General features: G+C 36.0%; 1 protein-coding gene across 1 annotated transcript; it reads left to right on the top strand.

Moving 5' to 3' along the window:
• The first annotated feature begins 2,140 nt into the window (after nucleotides 1-2,140).
• On the top strand, nucleotides 2,141-7,732 carry LOC109176922 (3-phosphoinositide-dependent protein kinase 2-like). Its single transcript, XM_019326332.1, has 11 exons — nucleotides 2,141-3,128; nucleotides 4,582-4,762; nucleotides 4,844-4,896; nucleotides 5,587-5,688; nucleotides 5,757-5,865; nucleotides 5,961-6,039; nucleotides 6,131-6,296; nucleotides 6,773-6,907; nucleotides 7,020-7,183; nucleotides 7,263-7,485; nucleotides 7,573-7,732. The coding sequence occupies exons 1-11, from the start codon at nucleotides 2,940-2,942 to the stop codon at nucleotides 7,654-7,656; spliced, it is 1,485 nt and encodes a 494-aa protein (XP_019181877.1). The 5' UTR covers nucleotides 2,141-2,939; the 3' UTR covers nucleotides 7,657-7,732.
• The last annotated feature ends 3,972 nt before the right edge of the window (nucleotides 7,733-11,704 follow it).

Genomic DNA, 11,704 nt, shown 5'->3' with positions numbered 1-11,704 from the left:
GCTAGCAAGGAAAACAAGGATAAAAAAACTCATTTGATTCACATACTTGCCTAGTGCACAAACACATCATTAGACGCAAACCACACAACAAACAAATGTCGTGCACACACACACACACACACACACACACACACACACACACACACACACACACACACACACACACACACACACACACACACACACACACACACACACACACATATATATATATATATATATATATATATATATATATATATATATTATGGTGCACACATGCCACACTTATACAAATACATTGTGCACACTCTAAAATTACATTGTACACACATTCACATTGAAATGCATGCATACACATCATGCATGCCACAACCACCAACAAGAAAAACAATGATAATACTCAACTGGTTAAACTTTCTTCAATATTCTGGGTCTTGGCATGACAAAACTAATTGTCTAGTTTTGATTGAAGTGAACTTCCCAATTTTATACCCACACTGTAATTAATTGCAGAATTGCACATACTATTGAAAAGGCTTTTACGTACAGAAATCATACATAGAAGACAAAGGGTCAAGAAAATCCTCGAAACGTCTGAGTCAAGTACTCTGATATGCTACTAGTAGCGAAAAGGGAACCCTCTTGACTCGTCGTAGGTTCGGGTGCTATCATATTCGAGTTTGGCCAGGAGACGTGACCAGAAGCCGGAGAGCTGTTGATCTCTGGCGTATGATGATGAGGATGAGGATTTGTGTCGTAGCTGACAACATTCGACGCAGAACATTCAATAGGCAAAAAAAAACATGAAGAGACAAAAATACCCTTGTTAAAAATATGGTCTCACCAGAAAAATTATCGAAATGACCAAAAGTGTCTAAAAAAATGAAAGTCTGAGATGTTAAATGACAAAAGCAATAGTCTAGGACTAAATTTGAAATCGTCATCAAAGACAAGGGACTTACGGTGGAATTAACTCTTACTTAGAGTCATAGGCTTTAATTTGACGACAATACCCTTAGATTTAACACTTATTTAACAGAGATCTTAATGGAGAACTATTTGTGGTTAAAAATGAAAGTCAAGATATGTGTTTTTGTCGAATTGAAATTACGGGGATACAGCTTGCAGGCAAGTTATTGTGTCTTAACGGAGAACGTTGTGAACCACGTTGCTGAGAATATTGGGGACAGGTTGCAGGCAAATTATGGGGGTACAAATTATGGGGATACAGCTTGCAGGCAAATTATGGGGGTACAAAACCAAACATAACGAGAGCAAATGGGCAATTTCCGAATCCTAGATCCCTAGGAATTATAAATCCTAACACATAATGGCGAATCACACGCCCAACCTTACAACTACTTAGCTATGCATCAAAGATCGAACAAATCCAATGGAGTAAATCAATTTGCAACAATTCATCAAATTACGGGGGATACAGCTTCCAGGCAAATTATTGTGTACACCATGGTGGCATGGTCCACACAGTGTTATGTGTACATTCAGTACACATAATGTACATTATACAAAATAATGTACTTTCAGTACTCTAATAATGTACATTTTCTAAATATAATGTACATTTTTAATATACTAAAAGTACATTATTTTTGTGTCGAATGTACATGATTTAATAGTATAATTCACATAGTTGTGTAGAACGCAAATTATGCCGTGGGCACGGTTTCATATCATAATTTATATACTATAGATCCATAATTTTTATACTATAGATTCATAAAATTTATACTTTACATTCCAATTGTTAAACTCTGTTTTCACAAATCAGAGAACTATATGTTCATAATTGATAACTATACAGTTTAGAAATTATGAATTTACAGTACATAAATTATGAATCTACAGGACAGATATTATGAATTTACAGTATAGAAATTATGAATTTACTGTTTAGAAATTATGAATCTAAAGCATAAATTTTATGAATCTACAATATAGAAATTATGAATTTACAGTATAAAAATTATGGATATAAAACTGTATTCACCTTGCAAGGTGGGCACGTGCTCACACATAACGTTCCGTGTAGAACACCCTAGTCCTTATTGATGAAAATAGATAGATAGGCAAAAGAAAAATGCCCATGCCAATATGCCATGGCAGCACCCACTACCCACACAGTGGTAAACTATTAACTAATGCCATTTTTGGATGGTTCCCCAACTCTAGGAACCTTCGCCCTCCCACTCTCCCTCCATTTCAGGGCTTGCAAACAACACAACAAATACACTTAAATTTCAAACAAAAAATTTTATCAGAAAGAAAGCGAGAATTTCATAAATATATAAAATTTGGGTTTCAAGAATGGTGGATATGATGCCACCCATCATCATTCTTTCTCATGTGCTCTTCAATCCCTATATGCATATATACAAGTAAAATATATACATACACATATACACACAAGCATTGCATCTATCGCCCTTAGCCATTCATTCCCCTTGTTCTGAATTTATCCCCCGGCTTGCTTTCTAGGGTTTTGAGAAAAAGAAATAATCATATTAATCATAAAGCTCGCACCTTTTTCAGATAAGCATACATATTTTTTTTTTCTCATATACATATATCTACATATCTAGGGAATCATTTGCTTTTGGGTGTCTTTGACATATGGGTTTTGCTTTATCAGATTGGTTTCTCAAAGAAAAAGAGTGATATATAGAGAGAGAAAGAGAGAGAGAGAGGGACATATATACATATGACCATATATGTATAATGTAAAGAGAATATGATCTGATGTGTGGAGGGATTTCTCATTTCTGTGGTTCTATTGTTATTCAACGGTCTTACTTCCCCTTTCATCGGAGGCTGTGAAGACCCAACTCTCTTTTCAAGAATTTTAGAGAGAGAAAGCTTCCTGAAACTTTAGAGAGGGGGAGAGAGAGAGAGAGAAGAAATATACACATTGGGCTGTGTCGCTGGAGGGGGGTGGTGAGATGTTGCAATTGGTAGGGGAAGAGGGATCTAACATGGAGAAGGAATTTGATTCAAAGGTTAAGCTGCAGAACAGTTCATCCACCAATTCTCAGAGATCCAAAAGCTTTGCATTCAGAGCTCCCCAGGAAAACTTTACCATCCAAGACTTTGAATTGGGCAAGATCTATGGAGTTGGTTCATATTCCAAGGTCAGTTTTTTTTTTCTTCATTTTATTTTTTCTCTAAAACCATTCTTTTGAATTCTGTAATTCTTGATTTTTTACATCTTGATTTTTTTTTCCATCTTACTGGAGTGAGTAATTCTACATTGAGAACTGTGTTTTTTATCTATCCTTCTTTGTATTGCATTTTTCTGGAATGGTTGTGGGGAAAGGGGGGAAGTGAAGTGGATTTTGGAGAATGTGTGGACTGTTGAGGCTATGCTTGGGAAAGCATTTGAGAAAAGGAATTGTGTATAGGACTCATGAGCTTTCTATTTAGGTGTTTGGAAACATAAATCTGTGTTTATATCTGAGCTTTCAAACAAGAATTTTCATATTGTAATAGCTTTTACCTGTATGTGAATTTTTGGATTTTACTGAAGGGCATTATTACAATGTGAAAAAAAAAGGAGTAAATGTAACAACATGGTTTCTTTTGTTTTCCTCTTGATTTGATCCTTTTTTTTTTTTGGTAACCATATTGATGGTGCCCAAGTACTTGTTCAGATGTGGTAAATCAATCTTAAGTGCATTTAGGAAGAAAGAAATGTCCTTTTTCTGATGGATGTCATGATCATTAGTGCATTTAGAGACGCTATAATTATCTGAATAATTTTAAGGTTCCCAAAAGCCTAATTTAAATCTCAGATGTAGGTGAGATAAGATGATAGATTGGCATATTGAGGTCAGTGCAGATACCCTCTGACAACAAGTTTCAATTGAACAGCTTTGGAAGAAGGCCTTTAGCTTTAGCAGTCTAAAAGCAGGGAGTTGATAACACAAATTCTGCCGATATTGTTTATATAGTTCGCCAATGTGATGTTGCCTTACAGTTTATATATGTGGCTATGATGGAGCCAGTAATGTGATCGTCTGTTATTGTCCTTGTATTACTTGGGGAAATGCTTTTGCTAGAAATGTTTCTTTTTGGGTAACGAGGTAAACCCGCAGCCAGTGTTGCAAAAATCGCGCCTAGGCGCCGATTCTAGGCGCTAGGCGGTCAGCCTCCTAGGCGCCCTAGGTGGTCCCCAGGCGCCTAGAGGGCGCCTAGCGATTTTTTCAACATTGCCCGCAGCCACTATCCGAGGGTGTGCACTGGGTAAATCCCGCTTTGACGGCTTTGTAACCCTAGCTGGCAAAGGATTACAAGGAGGTAAACTAGCCTAGGTTGTCCATAGTTGACCAGCTCAAACCAAGAAGGGCAATAGGCTAACCTTGTAGTTACCCCTTCCCTCCCTATCCTATGGCGGGACTAGTGGTGCTCTACTTCTTTTCAAAGCTTGATGCAATTGCTTTATCCTTGGGAATGTGTCCTACCATTACTCTCGTGCATTTCTGGGAATTAGAGAACCTCAAGTTCTATACTTTCTATTTTTCCATGAATAGGATATGCTTAAACAGCACCGATTCATTCTTATTGTTAACCTATTATTATGAACAGGTTGTTAGAGCAAGAAAGAAAGATACCGGAAATGTTTATGCCTTGAAAATCATGGACAAAAAGTTCATCACCAAGGAGAGTAAGACTGCTTATGTGAAATTAGAGCGCATTGTACTCGATCAGCTAGATCATCCCGGCATTGTGCGACTATACTTTACGTTTCAAGACACCTTTTCACTATGTGAGTACTTTGCAAATTCTTCGTAATCTGCCTTTTCTGCTGCACCTGGCTATCTAAAATGCATTTTGTTTAATTGTGAAGATATGGCACTTGAGTCCTGTGAAGGTGGAGAACTTTTTGATCAAATAACTAGGGTAAGTAGAACTTTGCTATTTTAATTTAATAAAAGCAAATCATCAATCTTTTCAATTTAATTTTTTGGTGTTACTATGAATTTTATGGGTAGCATATGGGCTTCATTATGTAACTGGGGTTCTTCTATGTTTTGTTTTAACGTTCGATTAAGACTCTTCTGGTGACGAGGGAAACCCGCAGCCACTACCCGAGGGTGTGCACTGGGTAAACCCCGCCTTGTGACCCTAGCCGGCAAAGGACCACAAGGAGGTAAACCAGCCTAGGTTGCCCATAGCTGTCCCGCCTGTCTGGCTCAAACCATGAAGGCTGGGATTCGAACTCGTGACCTTGTGGTTACAAGTTTGTATCATTCGTTCAATTAAGACTCTTCTGTTCACGAAAGGTGGTGAAAATGTTAACGCAATTCAACTAAGCCTTAATCCCAATTTAATTTATGCAAGCTTCATGGATTCTATTTCTTCATTATGGTTATGCAAGAGGGTATAAAGACAATTGATATTTAGAGATGTACTTGTTGCACATATATATTTAATATATCCTGACTTATGGCCCTTACCTACCGAAAGTTTCTTCTTGTATCTCTCTACTGCCCCCTCATTCTTTTTCCCATTTATGTGAAAAGAAGTTAGAAGATTATTTTCCCGTGTTTCTCAAGTTTGTCTCTTGTGTTTTGAATTTCGTGGGTGCAGAAAGGGCGTCTGCCTGAAGATGAGGCTCGTTTCTATACTGCAGAAGTTGTGGATTCTCTTGAGTACATACATAGTATGGGATTGATACATAGAGATATTAAGGTATATTTCTATATCAATGACGGTTAAGTCTCTCATACGAAGGGTGCTGAGTGTTTTATAAATGGCAGCCGGAGAATCTGCTGCTTACTACAGACGGGCACATCAAGATTGCCGACTTTGGGAGTGTTAAGCCGATGCAAGATAGTCGAATAACAGTCCTACCAAATGCAGCGTCAGGTAAATCATTGACGCTATGAGAGAATGCAAATTTTCTGAAAAAGGGCAGTTTGGATTTATCTCTGTTGTTGAATAATTTGCCGACTTTTTTCCAGATGATAAAGCTTGCACCTTTGTCGGGACAGCTGCTTATGTTCCTCCAGAAGTTTTAAATTCCTCGCCCGCAACTTTTGGGTATGGAGGAGGTCATTTCATTAGAGTACAAATTGTTATTATTTCTCCAAATTTTCCCCTTGTAACCGTCCCTTTTAATGCGTTATTTTAGAAATGACCTCTGGGCACTTGGCTGCACGGTGTATCAAATGCTCTCGGGGACATCTCCCTTCAAAGATGCTAGTGAATGGCTTATTTTTCAAAGAATTATTGCCAGAGATATTAGATTCCCAAACTACTTCTCTGATGAAGCCAGAGATCTTATCGATCAATTGTTGGTAAGCTATAGATTCCTCTTCACTACCTCTTCCTCAATCTCTTTTTATTCCATTCACATTCCTACCGTCTTAAATTGTTTCATTTCCTAGTCTTAGAGACAAAAAATGCTTATTTATGACATATTTAAAGAGGTTTCTCCTTTTGTGGCAAGGTTGCAGAAGGCGCTAGGTGCTAGTTAGCAGCCGGGGGGCGCCTACCTCCTAGGTGGCCGAGTAAAATAATAATAATAATGTGTAGCCGCCCTAAACCCTAAAAAAACACTCGGCCGAGTTGGGCGCCGACTCGGCTGAATTAGGTGCCGAGTCGGGCGTCTAGTCGGCCGACTAGGCCGGTTTTTACAACACTGGTTCGTGGCATAATTGCCCTATTTTAGGGTTTCTTTGTTTAAGATTCCAATTTGGCATTAACTAGCATTTGCATACAGTGATCATCTTTTACGTATCTAACTTCTCATTTGCATGATACAATAACTCAGGATATTGATCCTAGCAGAAGACCCGGTGCAGGACCTGACGGTTATGCTTCGCTTAAAAAACATCCTTTCTTTAGAGGGGTTGACTGGGAAAATTTGAGGTCTCGAACTCCTCCACGGCTAGCTATGGAGCCAAAAGTATACCGTCCTCTTTCCGAATATTTTGCTTGCTTCGAGAATCTTTTTAGTATTTATAAAATGAATTAACATTTTGCTTCTTTCTAACGTGGGTGGGGTGTTAATTTTTCAGTCTCATTCTTCTAATAGCGGAGGTGATGACCAAGAATCGTGGAATCCCTCACATGTGGGGGATGGTTCAGCTAGAACAAACGATGGAAATGGCGGAGCCTCGTCTTCTGAAGCTGCCGGTAGCATCACTAGGCTAGCCTCAATTGATTCTTTCGATTCAAAATGGTACGTTTTTATGCTTTCTTCCTAAAATTGGGTACCCGAATTTGCTTATCAAAACATTTTTTTTCTTATCCGGTAACAGGCAACAGTTTTTAGAGCCCGGTGAGTCGGTTCTCATGATCTCCATGGTAAAAAAAATACAGAAGCTTAGTAACAAGAAAGTACAGCTTATCCTCACAAACAAACCGAAGCTTATTTACGTAGACCCGTCGAAATTGGTTGTGAAAGGGAATATTATATGGTCCGACAATCCAAATGATCTCAACGTCCAAGTCATTAGCCCTTCAAACTTCAAGATTTGCACAGTAAGTTCCTTAGTAATTTCCCGGCTGCCCAATATATAATTTCAACTTATCCATTGAATCTATATATATCTATATGCAATAATACAGCCAAAGAAAGTCCTATCGTTCGAGGATGCTAAGCAAAGAGCATCGCAGTGGAAAAAGGCGATTGAAGCTCTTCAAAACCGGTGAATGGCTCTCCTGTCAATTTTCTTAAAGCACATTCTTTGGTTGTAACAACATCATAGAACAACAACACGCAATCTGGGAACAGTTGGATGCCCGAGAAAGGAGGAACGTTACTAAAACCCGAGTCGAAAGTTAAAACTTCTGGCCCTATCCCGGGGAAATCTGAGTTGATGGAGGGAGCAAGATGGGAAGTCGTTGAATGGCCTTTATTTTGTTGTCTGGGAATATATATATATATATATATATATATATATATATATATATATATATATATATATATATATATATATATCTTTTCGGGTTTCTGTGGAATTATTGCTTCCTTGCTGTTAGGTAGTGAAGGCCATCAATGTATGCCAGAGAGAAAACAACAATATGAACACTGGACAAGAAGGAAAAAGGCCAGAAAACAGTTTTGGTTATGTTACTTGTAAGTTGAAACTAAACCCTTCATGTATTGATGGAAATATTAGCTGTGAATGAATTTGATTTGTTAATTGCCTCCATGGATCATCATCTCTTTCCAGTTTTAGCTGCAGGGATAGTTGGTGTTTGTGTTTGGGTAATGTTCATTTGATCAGATTATTGACTCAGTTTTCTGGTTTTGCCTGGTCATAAGGTAGACCCTTTTAGCAATTGTCATGGTAGGGATGTAAATGAGTCGAGTCCGAGTAATCAAAGCTCAAAGCTTAGCTTGATTAATCAAAAATGCCCTTACTAAAAATGTTCAAAAAATGATAGTTTGAAATGTAAAATGGCAAAAACGATAGTCTGAGATTAAATCTGGAATTGCCACCATAGTCAAGGGACCTTCAGTGGAATTAACTCTATTTTTTTTCTAGGTTTTACACAAAAAGAAACTATTATAATAAATAGAGTTAATACCTAATTTGGTATCTTGACTATGCACATTTACCTAATTTTCTCATTTACTTTATAATTTGAGTAACTCTCTTGTGAGATCGTATCCATGAGATGGGTAAGGTTAAGATGGAAATGTAATACTTATACTGAAAAATGTAATACTAATAAAGAATAAAGTGTTTCTTATTTATAAGGAAAGTGTAATGTTTTTGAAGAAAATGGTAATACTTTTAAATGAAAATGTAAAAGTATTATATTTTTCTTTAATAGTAGTACAGACTGGAATGCCACCTTCATTTACGTCCTATGGATGATCTGGAAGGCTAGAAATAGTCTCATCTTCAACAGAAGCAACGAGTCTCCAGTGCATGTCGTAAATATGGCGCGTTCCTTTGCGAATGAAGCGAAAAATCTCATTGTCAAGCACTATGGCGTACTGTACGGGCAAATTATGCTGTGCACCATGCATGGTTCATATTATTTTATGTTCATAATTGTTGAACTATATGTTCATACTTATAAAGCTATATATTCATAATTTTTGAACTTCATATTCATAATTATTGAATTATATATTCACAATTACAGAACACTATGTTCATATTTCCCATTGTTGAATTCTGTATTCACAAATCACAGAATTACATGTTCATAATTTGATAACTATACAGTTTAGAAATTATGAATCTACAGTATAGAAATTATGAATGTACAGTACAGATATTATGAATTCGCAGTATAGAAATTATGAATATACTGTATAGAAATTATGAATTTACTGTATTTAAATTATAAATCTACGGTTTAGAAATTATGAATCTACAGTATAGATTTTATGAATCTATAATATAGAAATTATGAATTTACTGTATTTAAATTATAAATCTACGGTTTAGAAATTATGAATCTACAGTATAGATTTTATGAATCTATAATATAGAAATTATGAATCTATAGTATAGAAATTATGAATTGGAACCGTGTGCACCTTGCATGATGCACATGGTTGCACAGCATAACGTTCCTACTTCCTATGCACGACCAACGACTTTGGGCTAGTTGGGTTTCTCCTCAAACAGGGTGGATGAAGCTTAACTCGAATGGAGCCATGAAAGTCACCTCTGGGATAGCAAGCGCCAGGGGGGCTTATTCGGGTCGGGATGAAAGAGGGCAATGGGTTAAGGATTTTGCAATGAAAATCGGGCTTACAGATAGCTTCTCAACTGAGATGTGGAGTCTAAGGGAGGTCTATGGCTCTGTCTGAGAGAAGGGTTTGACAGGGTATGGGCAGAAATGGACTCGGCGGCGGTGGTGGCCATCATGAATAGGGGGGTTACAGGGAAGAAACTGTTGTGGCCTTGGTTAAAGATTGTCTGGATATCATCAGAAATTTTCGTGGGTTTAAAATTTCTCACATCGTTAGAAAAGGGGATAAATGTGCTGATGGGCACGCGAACTTTACTCGGGGTATTGATTGGGGGACGCTTATCTTAGACATGGCCTCAGTTGGTCTTAATAGCTTGCTCGATGCTGATGCTCGTAGCACTCCATCCTTAAGGATTAAATAAAGCTCTCTTGTGAGGCTTTAAATGTACCAAAAAAAAAAAAAAATGTAGAGTGACCTGTGTGATTTATTTTACATGACCCTTTCATATTTTTCATTCTGAGTTTTCGCCGAAAATTTCTTACCGGAAGTATTTGTGATTTACATAAACCGATTTCAAAAATGAAAATATTTTACATTATTTTCTCAAAACCTAGGGGGTTTTGAATAGTCATGCAATGCTTCAAAACATTTAGATTAAAAAACCACAATTATCCTGACATTTCTGTATCCACTGGTTCGTTCTAATACTTTTAGAATTCCAATTTTTTTCTATGTTTAAATGTAATTTCGTGATTTAGATACACTTTAAATTACACTTAACATCTAACATCATATATTATATTTGTAAACCATTAAATCTACTTATATCTACATATGATTATTTAATAATACACGAATGTTCTACTTCCCTTTGTTTTTGTCAGCATTTTTTCTCTTGGATCCTATGGGAATAGAACTTGTGAGCTTCTTCATTTTGTTAGTGTACTATAAGTTGTAAATCTGTTGGAACATTTAACTTAGGACATATGTGATAGCTTTGATTTAGAGCAGTTGTATAGTTAGATATTTAATATTGGCAACTGAGAAAATATTCTTGAAATACTAACAGTTTGATTCTAAATACAGATGTAATTACTAATCGTGTTGCCTATGGTGGTGTCTAAACGTTGACACATGTAATTAGTACATTGTGGTTTTAATCCTCTATCCTTTTTTTTTTTTTTTTTTTTTTTTTTTCAACACTGCAAATGATATTATAAACTATAGAAGATTAGTTTATGATTGACAATTGTATGAGCAATTCATATTTTAAATGATATTATAAACTATACAACTGTATGTATTAAAATGTATAAGCTTTATGTATCTATTAATTGAGATAAGTATATCACATGATTGTAATTCTTAAGTGGATTTAAAATTAATAAATAATTTTGAAGTCATAAATTCAAATCTTTGTATATGCAAGCATTTTTTTTTTTTTTTAACTTCATCAAAAAAAAAAAAAAAAACCACGCTAGGGGGCCCCTCGCAACGAGGACAGGTGCCCATCTCACCTACCCTTAGTGCCGGCACTGTTAATTAGTAGAAACATATATATTGCCATATATTATGGGGGAGTATATTTGATAAAAATTAATATTGAAACTCTTGGGGAGCTACCAATCATACTTTATATTGCACTATCTTATTATTCTCATTTCTACTTGATTTTTTTTTTTTGTTTTAATACATAAATTAAAATAATTTTTAAGCGTACTAATTTACACTGCCGGAAATGTCCCCCTTTTTTTTTTCGTTTATATACATAAATTAAAATAATTAAACAACTCATTTTTTTGAATGCTACTAGCTCTATTTTCGTTTTAATACATAAATTAAAATAATTTTTAAGCGTACTAATTTACACTGCCGGTAATGTCCCCCTTTTTTTTTTCGTTTATATACATAAATTAAAATAATTAAACAACTCATTTTTTTGAATGTTACTAGCTCTATTACATTGTAGTATCTGTTCATGTACTTCCTCCACTGAGGCTCAAACTTACAATCTTCCAAATAAAAATCCAACCCGGATAC

This window comes from Ipomoea nil, unplaced genomic scaffold (genome assembly GCF_001879475.1).
Source record: "Ipomoea nil cultivar Tokyo-kokei standard unplaced genomic scaffold, Asagao_1.1 scaffold0761, whole genome shotgun sequence".
In the NCBI taxonomy this organism is placed as follows: Eukaryota; Viridiplantae; Streptophyta; class Magnoliopsida; order Solanales; family Convolvulaceae; genus Ipomoea; species Ipomoea nil.
The sequence above is the reverse complement of the archived record's forward strand: the minus strand, read 5'-3'. Positions and strand labels throughout refer to the sequence as shown.